Here is a 16,009-nt window from a genome sequence, read left to right on the forward strand (position 1 = left end):
TGTTTTTATTTTAACATAGAAATTTTGTGAATAGAATGTGATACATGCTTCCGAATATATACCAATCTCCAGCTGTGGCTCAGTGGTCAGACAGACACCGGATACTAAAGTGTTTTTTTTTAAACATATGAATGTTGTTTTAATGTAAAATCAATCATCCGACAGATTATTTTACAATTACTCAGTGGTAGAGTGGAAAGAACTAACGCTTAACATCACCAGTCCATGGTTCAATGCATACAAAGACAGGCAGAGAATTGTGTAAATTCCTTTTGTTAAAAAAAAAAGAAAAAAAGGTGACTTCAGGATTACTTCAAGAAAAGTCAAGTACATTTCAAACAAAAAGGTACAAAAATGTTTCAAGACCCATTTTGCAACAAACATCGGCAGGAATTCAACCCGTGTCTCCAGAGTTATCTAACAGTGCACCACTGAGACAGTAATCATTGTCAATAATAAGAGGTTACATACATGACATCACTAAGTTTCAAATAAGATTAGTTTTCCTAGCTCCAGAACTGATAAACAAATACAATCAACAAGTTTTTAGTTTGAATACCAGACATTTAGTGTATTTAGTGCATACATTTTGACAATATTTTTTAAAATAACTTTAAACACACAAAACAGTAAAAACTGAAAGGAGCTGCATTAAACATTGCCTGACAAGTAACAACAAAACTCAACTTGTCTTGTATTGTAAACATTTGCAAAACTCTAAATCTAGGCCAGTGTCCAAGATGTAACGAACAATATTAGACGGTACTGTTTTGTCGATTGTAACAAACGTTAACTTATTATTCATGAAGGAACTATTTTCCTTCATAATTAGCTTAGAATGTTATGCTTCTCCACATACACATTAAAATAAATAAATTAAACTAATCAAAGTTTAGCGTTGCAGTTACGCCATGCATTAAAATCTCAAAAAACAACAACATACAGACATATTAAACAAACGAGAACTGGAAGCTAAACTTGGAGATGTTACCTGACAAGAAAATAAATAAAACGCAAACTAAAGTGCTCAACACAACTCACAACATATTGAATACAAAAAGATCAAAAATCAATGTTCACTACTAATTAGCTTTACTGCCATCATTAGTAGATTCACAGAGGCTGATAATTATTGGTTAATAAATTCGATCCAATTCAAGAGCACGGCCGTCGTGATTTAAGACGGACGCTGGGACTATTAAAGTCTGTGTCATATTCTGCTGATGTTCCCTGTGGAGACGCATTCAAGCCCCCCATCTTCACTGTTCTGAAAGAAATAATAACATTCTACCAAATGACCCACAATGCCCTCTGCTCTACAAGTAGTCCATAATGAATCCTGTGGAGGCCTCAGGTGGACGCAGCAGAAGGTTGTTACTAAAGGAGCCAGTGTCTCCTCTCCAGGACTGCTGGTCTGAGCCCCGGTGTAGCTGGTGTTTCTGGGGGACCCCTCAGATGACGGGATTCAGCGCATCGTAGAGCCGCTGCACAGCCAGCTCCACCATCTCCCTCAGGGACTCGTCCTCCATGGCCTCGGCCTCGTCCTCGTAGCTCGCCGTCTGGGGGGGGGGGGGGGAAGGAGCGTTAGTAAAACGCAGCTGAGCGTAAACTAGAGCTGGGTTTCGATTCAAATTTCAAGAATCGATTCGATTCCGATTTTTAAGTTTCAGAATCGATTTTTTCCGATTTTATCAGATTCCATCCGATTCGATCCGATTTTGATCTGATTTCCGATTCGATCCGTTTTCGATTCGATTCGGGGGTTAATGTTATTAAAAATGAAAAATGTATTTGAACCGTTTCCTTCACTTCATGACTGTGTAGAGAAGCAACATATTAAAACTAGTATTATATCAATATTAAACAGAAAATCTTACAAGTATTGGTAGTTACTGATGGCTGGAAGACTGATGAAAAGGTTAAGGGTCAATCTACCTTCAAGAAAGATAATTCAGGACAATAAATGGAGGACATCATTGAGGTGACTATATCTGCAACAGTGGATTCCTACTGGGACACTAACCAGTGCATTATTATTATGCTTGAAAATAATTAAGAATTCACCCAAAAGCGGTTGCTACCAAAGGCATTTTTATTTTAAAACTGCTCACACTTAATAAACTGAGAAGTACTGAAACTGAAAAAAAAATAAAATAAAAAATTAATTAAAAAAAATTGATCTTTGGACGTACGAATCGATAATCGGTCATTAATATGCGAATCGATTAAAAATCGGAAAATCGATTTTTTTAACACAGCTCTAGCGTAAACGTGAGTGTGCGAGTATGTTAGGGTGTTGCTGACGACTCACTCTGGTCTCCAGGCAGATCAGCACTGTCTTCCCGTCCACCGTCACGGCCATGCTGCTGCTGTCTCTGAACTCCACACAGTCCTCCCCGAACATGTCTCTGTGGGTTTCACAGTCCCCACAGCTGTCACTGTCCGATATATATCATAGTTATGATTAATGCTTCAGTGTGTCCGTGCGGATAGAAGTGGAGCGGACAGAAGACTCACTGCAACATGACCTCCAGCCGGGCCTGGTACACCTCCATGTCCACGATGACACACTGAGACTCCATCACTGGAACCAACCCAACACCAAATATGAGCTCAAACAGGAAGGAATTACACACATGAAGGATCTACGCACAGGAAGGAAATACACACAGGAAGGAGCTACACAGGCAGGAGCTACACACAGGAAGGAACTACACACCAGAAGGAACTACACACAGGAAGGGAACTTTACACAAGTAGGAGCAACACACAGGAAGGGACTATACACAGGATGGAACTACACGCAGGAAGGAACTACACCTGAGAAAGGCCTTCACCCGGGACATTTAGTATAGACTAGTTTCACTTTAGTCAGTTGATGTTAACCTATTAATGATGATCATCAGCTAGCAGCTGAGCTCCCCACGCTGCCTCAGGCTGAACCCACCTCTCTGGGCCTTGGGGTTGGACTGCACCTCCAGCACCACGGTGGTCACCGCGTCAGCGTACATGTCATTCAGAGGGTTGGCGATCCACTGGAGGGAGAACACACGTTTAGCTCAGAGCCAGAGGCGGACGTTATCCTCATCCATAGCAGGCAGAGGGACGTGATACGGTGCTGGTTGGGGGTTAGACTCCCAGCCCACAGGAACCGACTCTGGGGTCGAACCCCATAGTTTGGTCTCAGGTTGTGAAGTGGCGTGGTAGTGTTGGGACAGAAACCCACGGTTAAATACAGCGCGATACATGAGATCCAGAGCGACCTGAGGCAGCAGCAGGAACCACAGCAGAAATAAAGCGATCCCCTCATCTCAGTAGAAGATGCTTGTTGCTACTGACCTCCAGCGTCACCATGCCGGCCTCATGCACCAGGGTGATGCTCTTAAAGATCTTCAGGGTGTTCTTCTCCGTCCCGTCCAGCTCCTCCACATCTCCTTAAAAATAAAGGTTAGAAAGGAAACATGAGGACAAAAAAACATGATCCAAGGGGACATGAAGACATACCATATAAAATATATAATATCTATCTATTTATAACAGAGTAGGCTCCTCTCCCACCAGTGAGGTTCCTCAGATGGCAGACCAACAGAGAGTAGGGGCCCGTGAAGGGGATGGCCTGGGTCTGCTTCACCGTGCTCATGGCCAGCTCCGTGTACGCTGCAACACACAACAAGCAGGAACATTCAAATCCTACAATTCAAAACCTCAACCTAAAAAGTGTAAAACACGGCAGATCTTTCTCCTTGGTCTTAAACGTGTTCCTACGCAGCGTACTCGCGTACTACTGTTTGATTGACCTATGAGTGCTAGAGAACCCGCTCCAGCTGCTCTACTTTGTGGAGGCAGAAGAAGGGGATGAGGAAGTGAAAGTAACCCACTGGACAGGTCCGAGGGGGTGAGGATGTGGTAGTTGAAGTTCTTCTTCACCAGTATGCCGGAGACCCGCTGGCCCTGCACACACTTCTTATCCGCCAGGGAGCCCATGACCTGCGGAGGGAACCAGGATCAGAACCTCTCCCTCCTGTGGAGCTCAGACCTCGTCGGAACGCATTAGGTTCACCCTTATAAGACAGGCAGTTTGGTACAATTACCCTTTTTTAATACAATGCTGCGTTTGTGTGTCTACTCAATAACCATACAGTTATTGAGTCGACACACTACTCAATAACTGAATTTGAATAACTTCTAATTCTAATTGAAATGTGAAGTGATTCTTATCCAAGCTATCTTTGTTGTATACGGGGAAGGAGTTGACCTAGCGATTGTTGGTGCTTGGCACATGGATCTATGAACATCCTTACTGTACCGACAGCGATATATTGTTTCTCTTCTTCTGACAAATGTACTTATTGTAAGCGTTGTATACAAATGTCAGCTAAATGTAAATGTATGTTCTTCATATCTATATCGTTGGATCTTTAGGTGAAGCCCAACACTGCAGTATAGAGGAATTTAGGAGCTACCAAAGGCCAAAGGTCACCTTGGCCAGCTTCTCCCCCCTGAAGTTGAGGGTGACGGCCTCAGTGTTGCGGGGGTTGTGGACCTCGATGTGGACCTGGTCGTTGTCCTCGTACTCCCGGATCAGAGCCGCCTTCAGACGGGCCATCTCGTTCTGCTCCCCGTGGACCAGGATCTGAGCGGCCAGGAGGCAGGATGTACTGTTACACCTTCAATACTACACCTTATTAAAATACAGGATGTAGCATTACACCTTCTTACGATACAGGATGGAGTATTGCACAACATTGTGTACAAATGGAAATGCTCGATTCTGATCCGTGTTCTGGACCGGCTCTAACAAAGGCTCCTACCACGTGGGGCGGTTTGAGGGCCCGGATGAACTCGCTGGTCTGCTGGTAGTCAGTGTGGGCCGAGAAAGAGATGTAGTCCACAGACATCTTGAGCTGCAGCTTCTGGCCCGACATGGTGGTGATCTCCTCGGGCTCAGACATGATGTGCTGCAGGGACACACTGATGGTCAGCGGGGGGGTTCCAGCTTCACGTTGTACTAATTCTTATGTCTTTACTAAAGCGCTTGGCTAACATAAAGAAACCGGAGCAACACCGACATCTCGGTGAGGTTGCTGTCTCAGCAGAACCTTTTTATGGTGTTTAACTTCCCATGTTATTACATCACCTGACACCCATTCACCTAAAACAGATTTGAATCAATCTGTGAAGACCAAAAGCTACTGCCATAGCAAGCTAGCTAAACCACAAGCTGACAGTGGCTTTGGAACGAGATTCAGGTGCATTGATCCACTGCTAGGGTCAGGGTTATGGTTCGGGGGCACCAGCACCGTGGCCAGGGTTAGGTCCAGAGCTAGGGTCAGGGTCAGGGCTGGCGTCAGGGTTAGGGTCAGGGTGCGGGCGCGACAGGACCTTGGACCGTCTTAGGGTCAGGGGTCAGGGGTAGGGTCAGCACCTTGGCCAGGGTTCCCTCCACACAGTAGCCGGCGATGATGACGCCGTTCCTCTTGTCGGTGCACCAGCTCTCGAACAGCTCCCGGGAAAGACCGCTCTGCATCATGCCCGGGGACGCCATGACAACGCTGGGCCCGATGTCATCAAAGTGATCCATACTCTGAGGACAGAGTTACAGCACTGAATACAACCCACTCAACCCAGAGATCATCTATCAAACGGGTTGGATCATTACAAATGACCTAAGGAATGAACCAAGAGGTGCAGTCCCGTTGTTTCCAATGTCAGAGGTCAGGGGTCAGGGGTCAGAGTTAGGGTTAGGGTTAACAGCCCAGATGGGTTCATTCTATTTATACCAAAATAACCAATGAGGATTAGAAATGACTTTCTTTCATCTCTAATATTGTATTCTTTTTTTATTAACTTAATCATCTGAGATTTTAATTTCCTCTGTAGGGCTTTGAGTTTATGGTTTTTGCCTTGTGAAGTAAACTTATGGTCCTATCTGACCGATTAACCAATCGGAATCCTGTCCTCAACATGGGATACATAATTAGAAAATGGTAGGCTGCCTTATACATAGTGCTTCCACCAAAAAGTCTCATGATGCATTCTGGCGTATGATCCTTACCTTGAGGTTGCTGATGTGCTTGAAGACGAAGGGATTGTTGATGTTGATGGCCTTGCGGATTTTGTCGTTCATGGCGTTGACGTACGTCTGGTACACCGCCATGCACTTCTTGGCCAGCGAGGAGGCGTAGTAGATGGGGATGTCGTGGAGCTCAGGGTGGTTCTGCCAGTACTCGTCTGGAGGAAAGGGAAACATCCCAACTTCAACCTCAGCATGATGTGGTGAGGAGAGGAACCATCACACAGAGCCTCAACCATCACAACCTAAACCATCACATGGTGAGGAGAGGAACCATCACACCGAACCTCAACCATCACATGGAGGCGAGAGGAAATATCACAACCTCAACAATCACATGGCGGAGACACTAGCTCAGAGTTAAAAAGGACTCATCCAATACGGTTATCAAAGAACCTCCAGAAAGCAGGACCTGCGATGCGTGTTTCTCACCAAGGATGAGCAGCAACTCCTGGGCTCGGCCCAAGGCGAACACGGGGATCAGACAGCGGCCTTCCCTGTTGACGATGTCATGGACGGTGTTACAGAACCGGGCCTCCCGCTCCTCCCTCTTCTCGTGGATGTGCGTGCCATAGGTGGACTCCTGGGGGAAACAATCTAAGCATGAGCGCCGCACGGCCACATTACAGAGCAGTGGGTTCATAGTGTATGATGTCACCTCAGAACGTACTATGATTAAAATGTCTGGTTTGACGCTGGGGATCTCTGCCGCCATCAGATGTCTGTCCTCTTGGCGCGAGAAGTCTCCAGTGTACAGGATCTGAGAGGGAACACAGAAAACAGCATCAGGTCAGCTGAAGTAATACTCAAGAGACACAGTTCCACTAGGCCCTGATAAACAAACCCAACACATCCCAATAAACACATGACCAACAAACCAAACAAATACAATGAGATGAAAGGAAGCTACTAAATGGGTGATCCTTTTGAGTTGGGGTCCCGACCTTGACACCGGCGATCTCGATCATGAACATGGCGGCCCCCAGGACGTGCCCCGCGTGGTAGCACCAGAACTTGATCCCCGCCACCTCCTTGACCTCATGGAAGTTGATGGTCTCGATCTTCTCCATGCTGTCCTCCAGGTCCGTCTCCGTGTACAGCATGTCGTCCGCGGAGATGTTGCTGCCATCAAGCAGTCCCATCATTATTACATACAGAACAATTACATGTACAACGCTACCATTTACTATTAATCATTCTGCAGACCAAAGAGATACACAGTGATTTATAATCAGTAGTTTGGGGTTAAGCATCTTGCAAACCAGAAGGCATTGGGCATCGGACCGGGAAACTTTCCATTGAGAGTCGAAGATGCTTAACCGCTAAACTCCTACTGTGATAAGATTGTACACTCTTACTGTCTCCTCCCTGTGCTTCTACACTCCACAACACTGCCATCGCCGGGTATCCTTTAAGAACCTTTCCTTTGTCCAGATTCAAACAGCGTGTGTTTCTAACCTGACTTTGACGTAGTCAGACAGGAGCCAGCGGTAGATGGCCTTGGTGGCGTGGGTCATGAAGGTCCGGCCTTTGAAGCTGGTCTTCTGAAGGAACCAGGGCAGAGCTCCACAGTGGTCCAGGTGGAAGCTAAAAGAGGAAGGTAGAAGTCCAGGTTAATGGTTGCACCTGGTACATGTTATAACTGGCTATACTGGTTATATAGTTACCCACAGATACACCAGGGGGAGGCAGAGAGCGGGGATTCTAGCTCATATTAAATATGAGCTACAAATTGAAGACACACTTAATTTGGGCATTTATGTTTATGGATTACATAATTTATTATAGATATTTCACGCATATCGCATCCATTAAGCCTCCACTGAAACTTTCTACTCCCTTATCTTTAATATTATTGCCTATTGATTTACCATAAAGGTGAGTTGAATCTATATAAATATAGAGAAGAGGGATATCTTTACAGGTAAAATAGAATTGTACTTATTGTAGAGGGTGATTGCATTGTAATCTATCAAATCCTGGATTATGTATTTGACTGAAGAAGGTGCAGTCCTCCTCTTCAGTGTGAACTCACTGGCTGATGAGCAGCAGGTCTATCTCCGCCGGGTCTATGAGGTCGATGTAGGGCAGGGCATCCATCCCCTCTAAGCCTGGGTGGATGCCGCAGTCCAGCTGCACTCCACGGTGGACATGGAATAACAGGTATGACATATTGGCAATATAAATAATACTGCCCATAATATATATTTTTTTCTAAAACGTGTCATGTAATAATATTAAATATACGTGTAGAGGAACAGTGTTGCTGTGACAAACAGTGCACAGTTATAACCATGTATAATCCAAAAGACACAAGCCATTCGTATAATATATAATGTAAGCATTGTTACCACGTTATTACCATTATTTTCCTGCCTTTGAATTCCAGGATGATGCATGACCGGCCGACCTCCTGTCCAGCGCCCCTGCGAGATATAACAGTTTCAACACACAGATCAAACACGTGGCTAATATATATAAAGAATATTTATCATAATGTATGTAGCATGAGAGATGGGAACCCACAGGGGTCGGATGAGGAGCTGGTCGCTCTCCTCCGCGGGAACAGTCGCCTCCACTTTACGTTTCGCCGCCATCGCTGCTTCAGCAAATATATTTAGAAATAAAAGAAATAGGCTAGATCATGTTCAGTATATAGTAAAATCGGCTTCAAATACACTGTTCATGCGTGCATGTGTTGATGAATGAAGGAGTGGGGCGGGGCGGGCCCTAGACATAGACACTTCCGGCGGGAACCAAAATACATCCGACAAGAATCAATTTCCGTGGTTCATGGTTCCCGGACGATGCATTATGTGTTGTTGCAGCGAGAATGATGCATTCAAATGAAATAATATGATTCGCATAGGCCTATGCAATAAGATAATAGGTCAATGTTGTCTCTGTCATTGGAGCCTTGTTGAATATAGTGTGTCCCCCGTGTTGCTTCCCTCGGTGCGGCTCCTTTAAGAAAAGTTGGGCGGCGGCTGCGGCAACGGCGCGCGGATGCGGCGGGCGCAGAACACACTGGGGCGCAACGCGACTCAGAAACAGAAAGCAGCCGAACCCACGAGCCGAAACACCCGAACTCAGCCCGTCGTTCACCGGTACGTCCTGCCTGGATGCGCATCGCTCGTACGGGCAACTCCCTCATAGAAGTCGGAGTTTCTTGAAGCGAATGAGGATCACGTTACGGTGTGTTTATCCTAGCAACCAGTTGTATTATTTATTTATTACTGCCCACCGATGGGCCAATCCACTTTATATCCGATACTTTCATGTTTCGAAAACTTTTGCAAAGCTTCGAGTATATTTGGGAAGTGCCAGAATGTAATTTATTTTCAGAAAAAGACATCTATAAGCAATGGTTTCGACTGACTAAACGAAGTAGCCTCCTTACAGGAGAAACCATATGCTTCGCATACAGAGGGCAGTGATGGTCACTGAAGTAACCCTCTGAAAGAGAAAGTATAAACTGTTGATTGGAATACCTTTTATACCTGCTGCTCAGGATGAGAAGGCGGTCGTCATGGTGATGAATGATGTTCCGAAAAGTCAAGAAGCGCCACAGCAGCAGCAGCTCTCAAAGCAGTGAGATCAGCACTAAGAGCAAGGTGCACGCACTCACTCACTCACTCACTCACTCACTCACTCACTCACTCACTCACTCACTCACTCACTCACTCACTCACTCATCCACTCACTCACACACTTCAAAATGAAATGAAATCATTAACACGTTTCTGTTCATGTTAGTCAGTTGACTCCAGCTTGGGAGGACTCTCCAGATCCAGCACGGTCGCCAGCCTTGACAACGACTCCGGCAAGGGTGCAGGTGAGCAGAAAACAAGACTTTATTCAAAGTTTCCCTTCTCTATGTGGACTAGTTTGATGGAGTTGTGTGGTTGTAGGGAACGTGCCATCAGAGGCATGCACTGAGTTCAGGGTGAAGTACGTTGGGGCCCTCGAGCAGCTGCACTTTGACATGAGCCGGGCCCTTCAGGAGCCCCTGGACCTCATAAACTACATCGACGCAGCACAGGTAGGGGACCCACCTGGGACGGATAAAAACAAAGTTAACAGATACAACACAAGTTGACCAATACAACACAAGTTAACAGATACAACACAATTTAACAGATACAACACAAGTTGACCAATACAACACAAGTTAACAGATACAACACAATTTAACAGATACAACACAAGTTTACACAAGTTAACAAATATTATACAGGTTAACAGATAAAACTCAAGTTTACACAAGTTAACAAATATTATACAAGTTAACAGATAAAACTCAAGTTAGCAGATAAAACACAAGTTAAGGGTCTTCCTCCTCTCATAGCAAGATGGGAAGCTGCCGTTTGTTCCCGGTGAGGAGGAGATGATGCTGGGGGTGTCCAAGTATGGAGTCAAAGTGGCCTCGCTGGACCAGTGTGTGAGTGTACAACACTAACATTCATACAGGATGGAATCGCTAGTTTGTTAGTTATGGCTGACCTGGCAGTCTTGCGAGGCTAGGCTTAGCAGTATCAAATGACCATATACCAAATGAACTAATTAAACATATTTCGAACATCAATCATCAAATGCTTTACTCATAAAAAGCAAAACAAAACAATTTTAAAATAGAACACAACCTTCGGAGAATCCCAGCTAGATTCGATGGGTCGCTTAAAACATGCTGGTATCGTGCTGTCCAACTATTTGGAGGCTGGTGCTGTGTTACACCTCCTGATTGGTTAAACATGTTGGTGCTGCTATCCTATAGGCTGTGTTGCACCGTCACCCTCTGTACCTGATCCTGATTGGTTTAAACATGTTGCTACCACGCTGTACCTCATCGTGATTGGTTGAAACATGCTGCTCTCCTACAGGAGGTGCTGCGCCGCCACTCTCTGTACCTCACTGTGATAGGTTTAAACATGTCGGTGCTTTCCTCCTATAGGACGTGCTGCACCGCCACCCTCTGTACCTGATCATGCGCATGTTGTGCTACGACGACGGCCTGGGGGCGGGGAGGAACCTGCTGGCGCTGAAGACCACCGACGGGCAGCAGGAGCACTGCAGCGTCTGGGTGTACCAGTGCAGCTGTGCGGTGAGTGGACCTCCAGCCCCGGCCGCACGCTCTCTGACCACGCACAGCAGGAGATACCTGAGGGTGTAACGATGATGGAGGTCAGGGAACAGAGGTGGGGATAGGGGGAGGGAGGATGGCAGAATGGGCTAAAGAGGAGCTGAGGTCCTTCCCCTTCTGGGTAAAGTCAGCAGTGAAGGAGGAAGGATGGGGAGGGGGGGAAGGGGTGAGGAGGGAAGAGAACACTGAAAACAGTTTCCTGGGGTTCGAGCCGCTGGAGTTGATTTTGGTAGGGTAGAAGGCAGATTTGGCTGTTGACACAATGGGGGTGAAGTCTGAGAGGAGGTGAATGTAGTGTGAGAGATCATCAGGACAGTCTGATCTCTTCCATTTCCAGGTGATAAAGGAGCAAGGAGGGGGAGGGGCTGTAGGTGGGCTGTGGTCATCAGGTATCGAACCCAGTACCCTCCCCCTCCCCCCCTTGTTCAGGAGGACATTCTCTAAATATGAGAATCGATACAACAACAGATGCTCTTGGATTATGATCTCAATATCCTCCAGTGGTATATTCATATGATGAATGTGTTGTTCTTCCAGGAGCAGGCCCAGTCCATCTGCAAGGTCCTGTCATCCTCTTTCGACTGCGCCCTGACGTCAGAGAAGTCCTGATTCAGGTTACAGGCGACCTTTGACCCTCAGCCCGGTCGGACTCTTCAAGGTCATGTTCAGGTTGTTTAACAATATCCGGCTCCCTGTTTTCTTCTCACATTATAATTTAAATGACCTCAGTTTCATTCAGATTTACTATTTGTGAATAGATAACCAAATATTAATAATCCATAACGTCATTCTTTAATTGATAATTCTAGTTATTATCTTCTGCCTGAAGGAGCCTGTCGGGTACAAAGCTTTGATTGGGGTGACAAACAAAGGAAATTGGATCTCTTCTTTGTATTTTACAGCCTTATAAACACGGTACTTTTATTGCTCACTGACTTTGTATAAATAGGCGACAGGAACCATTGTGACTCATCTGGGATAAGTGTGGGAAATATTTAGCTATTTTTGAAGAAGATATCCTTGGAGCAGCATTCTGGTTTTGAAGGTACTTCAAACTTAAGTGACTTAAGTGGTACAAAAACATTGGTACGTGCAGCGGCCTGCGGCAGCAAGTTCAAAGGTTGCTATAACAACAACCTCATGTATTTAGTGTTGAAACAGGCTATTATTCACCTCCATCGTGATTGCTTCCATCATCGTTGTGTTGCCTCTTCTCAACTACACAATGCGTGGAATCATGTTTTCTTACATTCAAACTGCACATCAGGTTGAAGTTATGAAGTATACTGAATGCACATTAATGTTGATAGATTTCTCTTGGTATTTTTGTATTGTTTAAATTGAAAAGGTAAATGTTGAATGCTAGTTCTGCATGCCTCCATACCTCCTCATTCAACTCCATCCCTCCCTGCTTTCAGTCGGGATGATTCAGACTCAATACATTATTGGCACAATAAAGAATTATTTATATTTTCAATACAGATTGTTATGAAGGCTGGCTTATGTTTTAATGTCCATAAAACCTTTTAAACTTTAAACTAAATGTTTGGAGGTTTAAAAAATGCAATAAATCCATCAACCCTCACAAATATACACAGCTTTCAATGATTTCCCTTCAGAGGAAGTATGTCTGTTTACATTATGGAATAAATTCAATAAACACAACATGCCAGAGATGAAGGCATGAACATCAGTCCATAAGGAAGAGAAACAAGACGATTCTTTCATGTTTTTATTATTCCAGTTTCATTTGACTGTTTACTTGCACATTTAAGTTAAGAGTCAATGTAGTAATCTTTAGTCTTCAAGAATGAATGAACCTGTGTGTGTGTGTGTGTGTGTGTGTGTGTGTGTGTGTGTGTGTGTGTGTGTACTGTTCCATCACAACAGTGCATTCAAACAACATTTAATCACCAAGGCAAGGTTAACATTTTTTTTACAATTAAATATCACACAGAAACAACTTCTATTTACAACCTCGACAATCAACCCTCTTAGTTCCAGTGAGGAGCGCTCATCGGATCCACCAATCACAACGCAGCGTCACCTTTTGTCATTCACAAAATCCACTGCAGGCTCTTGTTAGGTTAAATGTGTAAATATCAACATATTTATATATTTATATAGATTTTTTATAAACACAGAAAGAGATAGAGGACAGTTGCTCTGCAACCAAAATAAAGTTAATTACATAGAATGCTTTGTCAGAATATTCTTGATCTAGCGCTAGACTGAACATGTCCCCTCCTCTGCCAGGTCTGAGGACCGGTGGGTGAGAAGGCTCTGTGTCCAAGGGCCGGAGGATTAGAAGGCTCTGGGTGAGAACCAGTGGATTGGAGGGCTCTGGGTGAGAGCCTCCAATAGAGAGCCAGAACACATCAGCTTGCCCCTCATGAGGCAGAGTGTCGCGTGCAAGGCGACAGGAACACAGCCGACCACAGGAGCAGAGCGGGGGTGGCGGGTTAGAAGGCGCGGCCTGCAGCCAGGGTGTCAGACGTTACACACAGCGACACACGGCCACAGGAGCAGCCTAGCACGGGCCTGTGGTGCAGCACATGAAGGATGTGGAAGAATGGCGGATATAGAAATCGACCGTTACAGATAGGCATGTTTTTAACTTTCTTACAGTCAGACACGAGGAGATGAACTCGCCCAGGTGAGGAACTTGCCTCCTCTTTTTTCTAAATTTAGCACGTCTCCCTGATGCCCGTCTGGGGGAGAAATATGGGACATGGGGGGGGGGGGGAGGAAGGGATGGGAGGCTGGCAGGTCCTTCGTGTTTCTGGGTCAGCACCGTTAGAAAGTGTCTCCACTTGGGAGAGCTGCTGGGAAAAAAAAGGTCAAAGCAGCTAGAAGCAGCATCTCTAAAACACAGACGCTACGAAACGCTCAGCTGGAGAAGAGGTGGAATGTTAGAGAGTTGAGGGTGTTCACATTCGACGGTTCTATGTGTTAGTTACAGTACGTTGCCAGTAGGACCTTCATTCAGTCAGTTGAGTTGAACTGTGACCTGTGACCAAGCCCAAGACTTGGAAAAGTGCGATTTATTGCAAGAGGTCATTCACTACAATCATATTTCTTTTTTTTTTTCTTCATAGTCTTTAACTGATATTAACAACTTTAAAATCACATACGGTGCCACTGAGCTACTGGGCACCTGACGAACCCCCAAGGCGAATGCCGGTCCGTCACGCTGGGGAAACGGCGGCGTCTCATTGGTCGTTCAGACGACAGCTACTCCACAGAGAAAAAGTCGATGTCGGTTTCGTCTCGCTTTCTTTCGTTAGCGTTTAGAGACAGGAAGTCCGGCGGCGTTCTAGGCCCCGGATCGGTTCCCGTGCTCCCCCCCCCCCCCGGGTTGACCTCTCAGTCGGCGATGAAGTGGACGAAGGTGACTGGGAAGGCTCCTCTCCTCATCGGATCCCCTTCTATGTGACCCAACTGTTGAACAAGAGAACAGACAGGAAGGGGTTTCAGGGCGAATGGCGACACCTGGTGGTGAATAGGGCTCACAACACCATCACTACGTCACACCGCTGAGGTTAGGGGCCTCCACATTTACACAAAACTCAAACTAGGACCAGTTTGAGAACAAACTGGACAGCTTCTAAAGCACAAACACAACACAAAAAGGCGCTACCTGCTATGGATCCACATGCTAATCACTAAGCTACCTGCCCTGAATACCTACCACACGCTAATAACTAAGCTACCTGCTCTGAATACCTACCACACGCTAATGACTAAGATACCTGCTATGGTCACCTACCACATGCTAACCACCAAGATACCCGCTATGAATACCTACCATATGCTAATAACTAAGCTACCTGCCATGGATCCATACGCTAATAACTAAGCTACCTGCTATGGATGCTAATAGCTACAGGGCTAGTACGGAGGCTAGGTCACTCTAAACCCCCTCGAAAAAGAGTTACATTTCAAATATTACCTTGTGTGATCTGTACTTAAAGTACTTTAAAATGTCTGCTACACCTGAAAACAAAAAACTATGACATGAGTTATCTCAGGAATCATTCAGGGTTCAAGTGTAAGGTCATGTCTAATACATAATTCCCCATTCCCTTCCCAAGGAGACTCAGCATGGCAGCATTAGAACATAACGACCAAAACAACTTTAGCAACGCGCTGAATTGCCCTCTCATTTTGACCGTGAACTGTAAGTCACTGAAATGTAAATAAAACGTAATGCATCTGAAGCTGAACAGATCAGACCTAATTAAGTCTGGCCGAGATGGAACGAGATCAGATTCATTATTCATCACACACACACACACACACACACACACACACACACACACACACACACACACACACACACACACACACACACACACACACACACACACACACACACACACACACACACACACACACACACACACACACACCTCCTCTTCCATGTAGGCCATAGATGAGGGGGGGGACGTGGGGACTTGGCTGCCTGAACAGAGGCGCCAAACATGGGCCAGAGATGGTGGCTAAATTCAGCCCAGTGGAAAACAAGTCGCAGCTGGTTTGAACTCGGACAAGGGGGGCCAGAGGCGGACGGAATGGAGGGGGGGAGAGAGGGGCTGATGTTAAAGAATGAGGTCATTTCGTTATCGTGTTTTCGAGCCACCATGGTTACCAGGCCAACGGACATCCAGTGCTGCATAGGAAAACTTTTGTGTGAACAGAGCTGGAGTTGGAACGGAGCCCGCTTGGAAGATACCGTGCCACGAAAAACACCTGCATGTGAACGAATCGCACACAGTCTCTCTAACACACGCAAG

At 45.7% G+C, this 16,009-nt stretch overlaps 3 protein-coding genes across 6 annotated transcripts in view; 1 reads left to right on the forward strand and 2 right to left on the reverse strand.

Moving 5' to 3' along the window:
- Positions 1–88: 88 nt before the first annotated feature.
- Positions 89–8,742, reverse strand: LOC130382531 (cleavage and polyadenylation specificity factor subunit 3). Its single transcript, XM_056590342.1, has 18 exons — positions 8,600–8,742; positions 8,436–8,499; positions 8,109–8,206; positions 7,532–7,660; positions 7,018–7,195; positions 6,744–6,833; positions 6,506–6,656; positions 6,056–6,231; positions 5,426–5,584; positions 4,812–4,958; positions 4,481–4,633; positions 3,879–3,987; positions 3,559–3,657; positions 3,340–3,434; positions 2,948–3,035; positions 2,518–2,584; positions 2,312–2,408; positions 89–1,559 (listed from the first exon to the last, which is right to left on the reverse strand). The coding sequence occupies exons 1-18, from the start codon at positions 8,668–8,670 to the stop codon at positions 1,452–1,454; spliced, it is 2,079 nt and encodes a 692-aa protein (XP_056446317.1). The 5' UTR covers positions 8,671–8,742; the 3' UTR covers positions 89–1,451.
- A 334-nt stretch (positions 8,743–9,076) lies between these two features.
- On the forward strand, positions 9,077–12,916 carry LOC130382600 (integrin beta-1-binding protein 1-like). Of its 2 annotated transcripts, none has more exons than XM_056590444.1 (7): positions 9,077–9,180; positions 9,585–9,687; positions 9,830–9,908; positions 9,985–10,115; positions 10,422–10,514; positions 11,025–11,174; positions 11,751–12,916. In XM_056590444.1, exons 2-7 carry the CDS (start codon positions 9,613–9,615, stop codon positions 11,820–11,822), a joined length of 600 nt encoding a protein of 199 aa, XP_056446419.1. In that variant the 5' UTR covers positions 9,077–9,180; positions 9,585–9,612; the 3' UTR covers positions 11,823–12,916. The 2 variants fall into 2 exon arrangements, with proteins under 2 accessions (XP_056446419.1, XP_056446417.1); XM_056590442.1 differs by having other exon boundaries at positions 9,083–9,268; positions 11,751–12,910.
- Positions 12,917–12,937: 21 nt separating this feature from the next.
- Positions 12,938–16,009, reverse strand: part of LOC130382594 (arf-GAP with SH3 domain, ANK repeat and PH domain-containing protein 2-like) — a 48,173-nt gene continuing 45,101 nt past the window's right edge. For all 3 annotated transcript variants that reach the window (XM_056590431.1, XM_056590430.1, XM_056590429.1), the window contains exon 28: positions 12,938–14,654. In XM_056590431.1, coding sequence (XP_056446406.1) covers positions 14,580–14,654 — 75 coding nt within the window. In that variant the 3' untranslated portion in view covers positions 12,938–14,579. The remainder of the gene's footprint in view (positions 14,655–16,009) is intronic.

The sequence above is a fragment of the Gadus chalcogrammus genome, chromosome 5 (genome assembly GCF_026213295.1).
Source record: "Gadus chalcogrammus isolate NIFS_2021 chromosome 5, NIFS_Gcha_1.0, whole genome shotgun sequence".
NCBI classification, from domain to species: domain Eukaryota; kingdom Metazoa; phylum Chordata; class Actinopteri; order Gadiformes; family Gadidae; genus Gadus; species Gadus chalcogrammus.

Bases quoted from the DNA above. Each gene is read 5' to 3' on its own strand.
- LOC130382600 (XM_056590444.1), top strand. From the start codon at position 9,613: ATGATGTTCCGAAAAGTCAAGAAGCGCCACAGCAGCAGCAGCTCTCAA. The intron at 9,688-9,829 runs GTGCACGCACTC...TGTTCATGTTAG, and splicing joins AGATCAGCACTAAGAGCAAG to TCAGTTGACTCCAGCTTGGG. The intron at 10,116-10,421 runs GTAGGGGACCCA...CTCCTCTCATAG, and splicing joins ACTACATCGACGCAGCACAG to CAAGATGGGAAGCTGCCGTT.
- LOC130382531 (XM_056590342.1), bottom strand. From the start codon at position 8,670: ATGGCGGCGAAACGTAAAGTGGAGGCGACTGTTCCCGCGGAGGAGAGC. The intron at 6,834-7,017 runs GTCGGGACCCCA...GTTCCCTCTCAG, and splicing joins TCGAGATCGCCGGTGTCAAG to ATCCTGTACACTGGAGACTT. The intron at 1,560-2,311 runs GTGAGTCGTCAG...CCCCCCCCCCAG, and splicing joins TGATCTGCCTGGAGACCAGA to ACGGCGAGCTACGAGGACGA.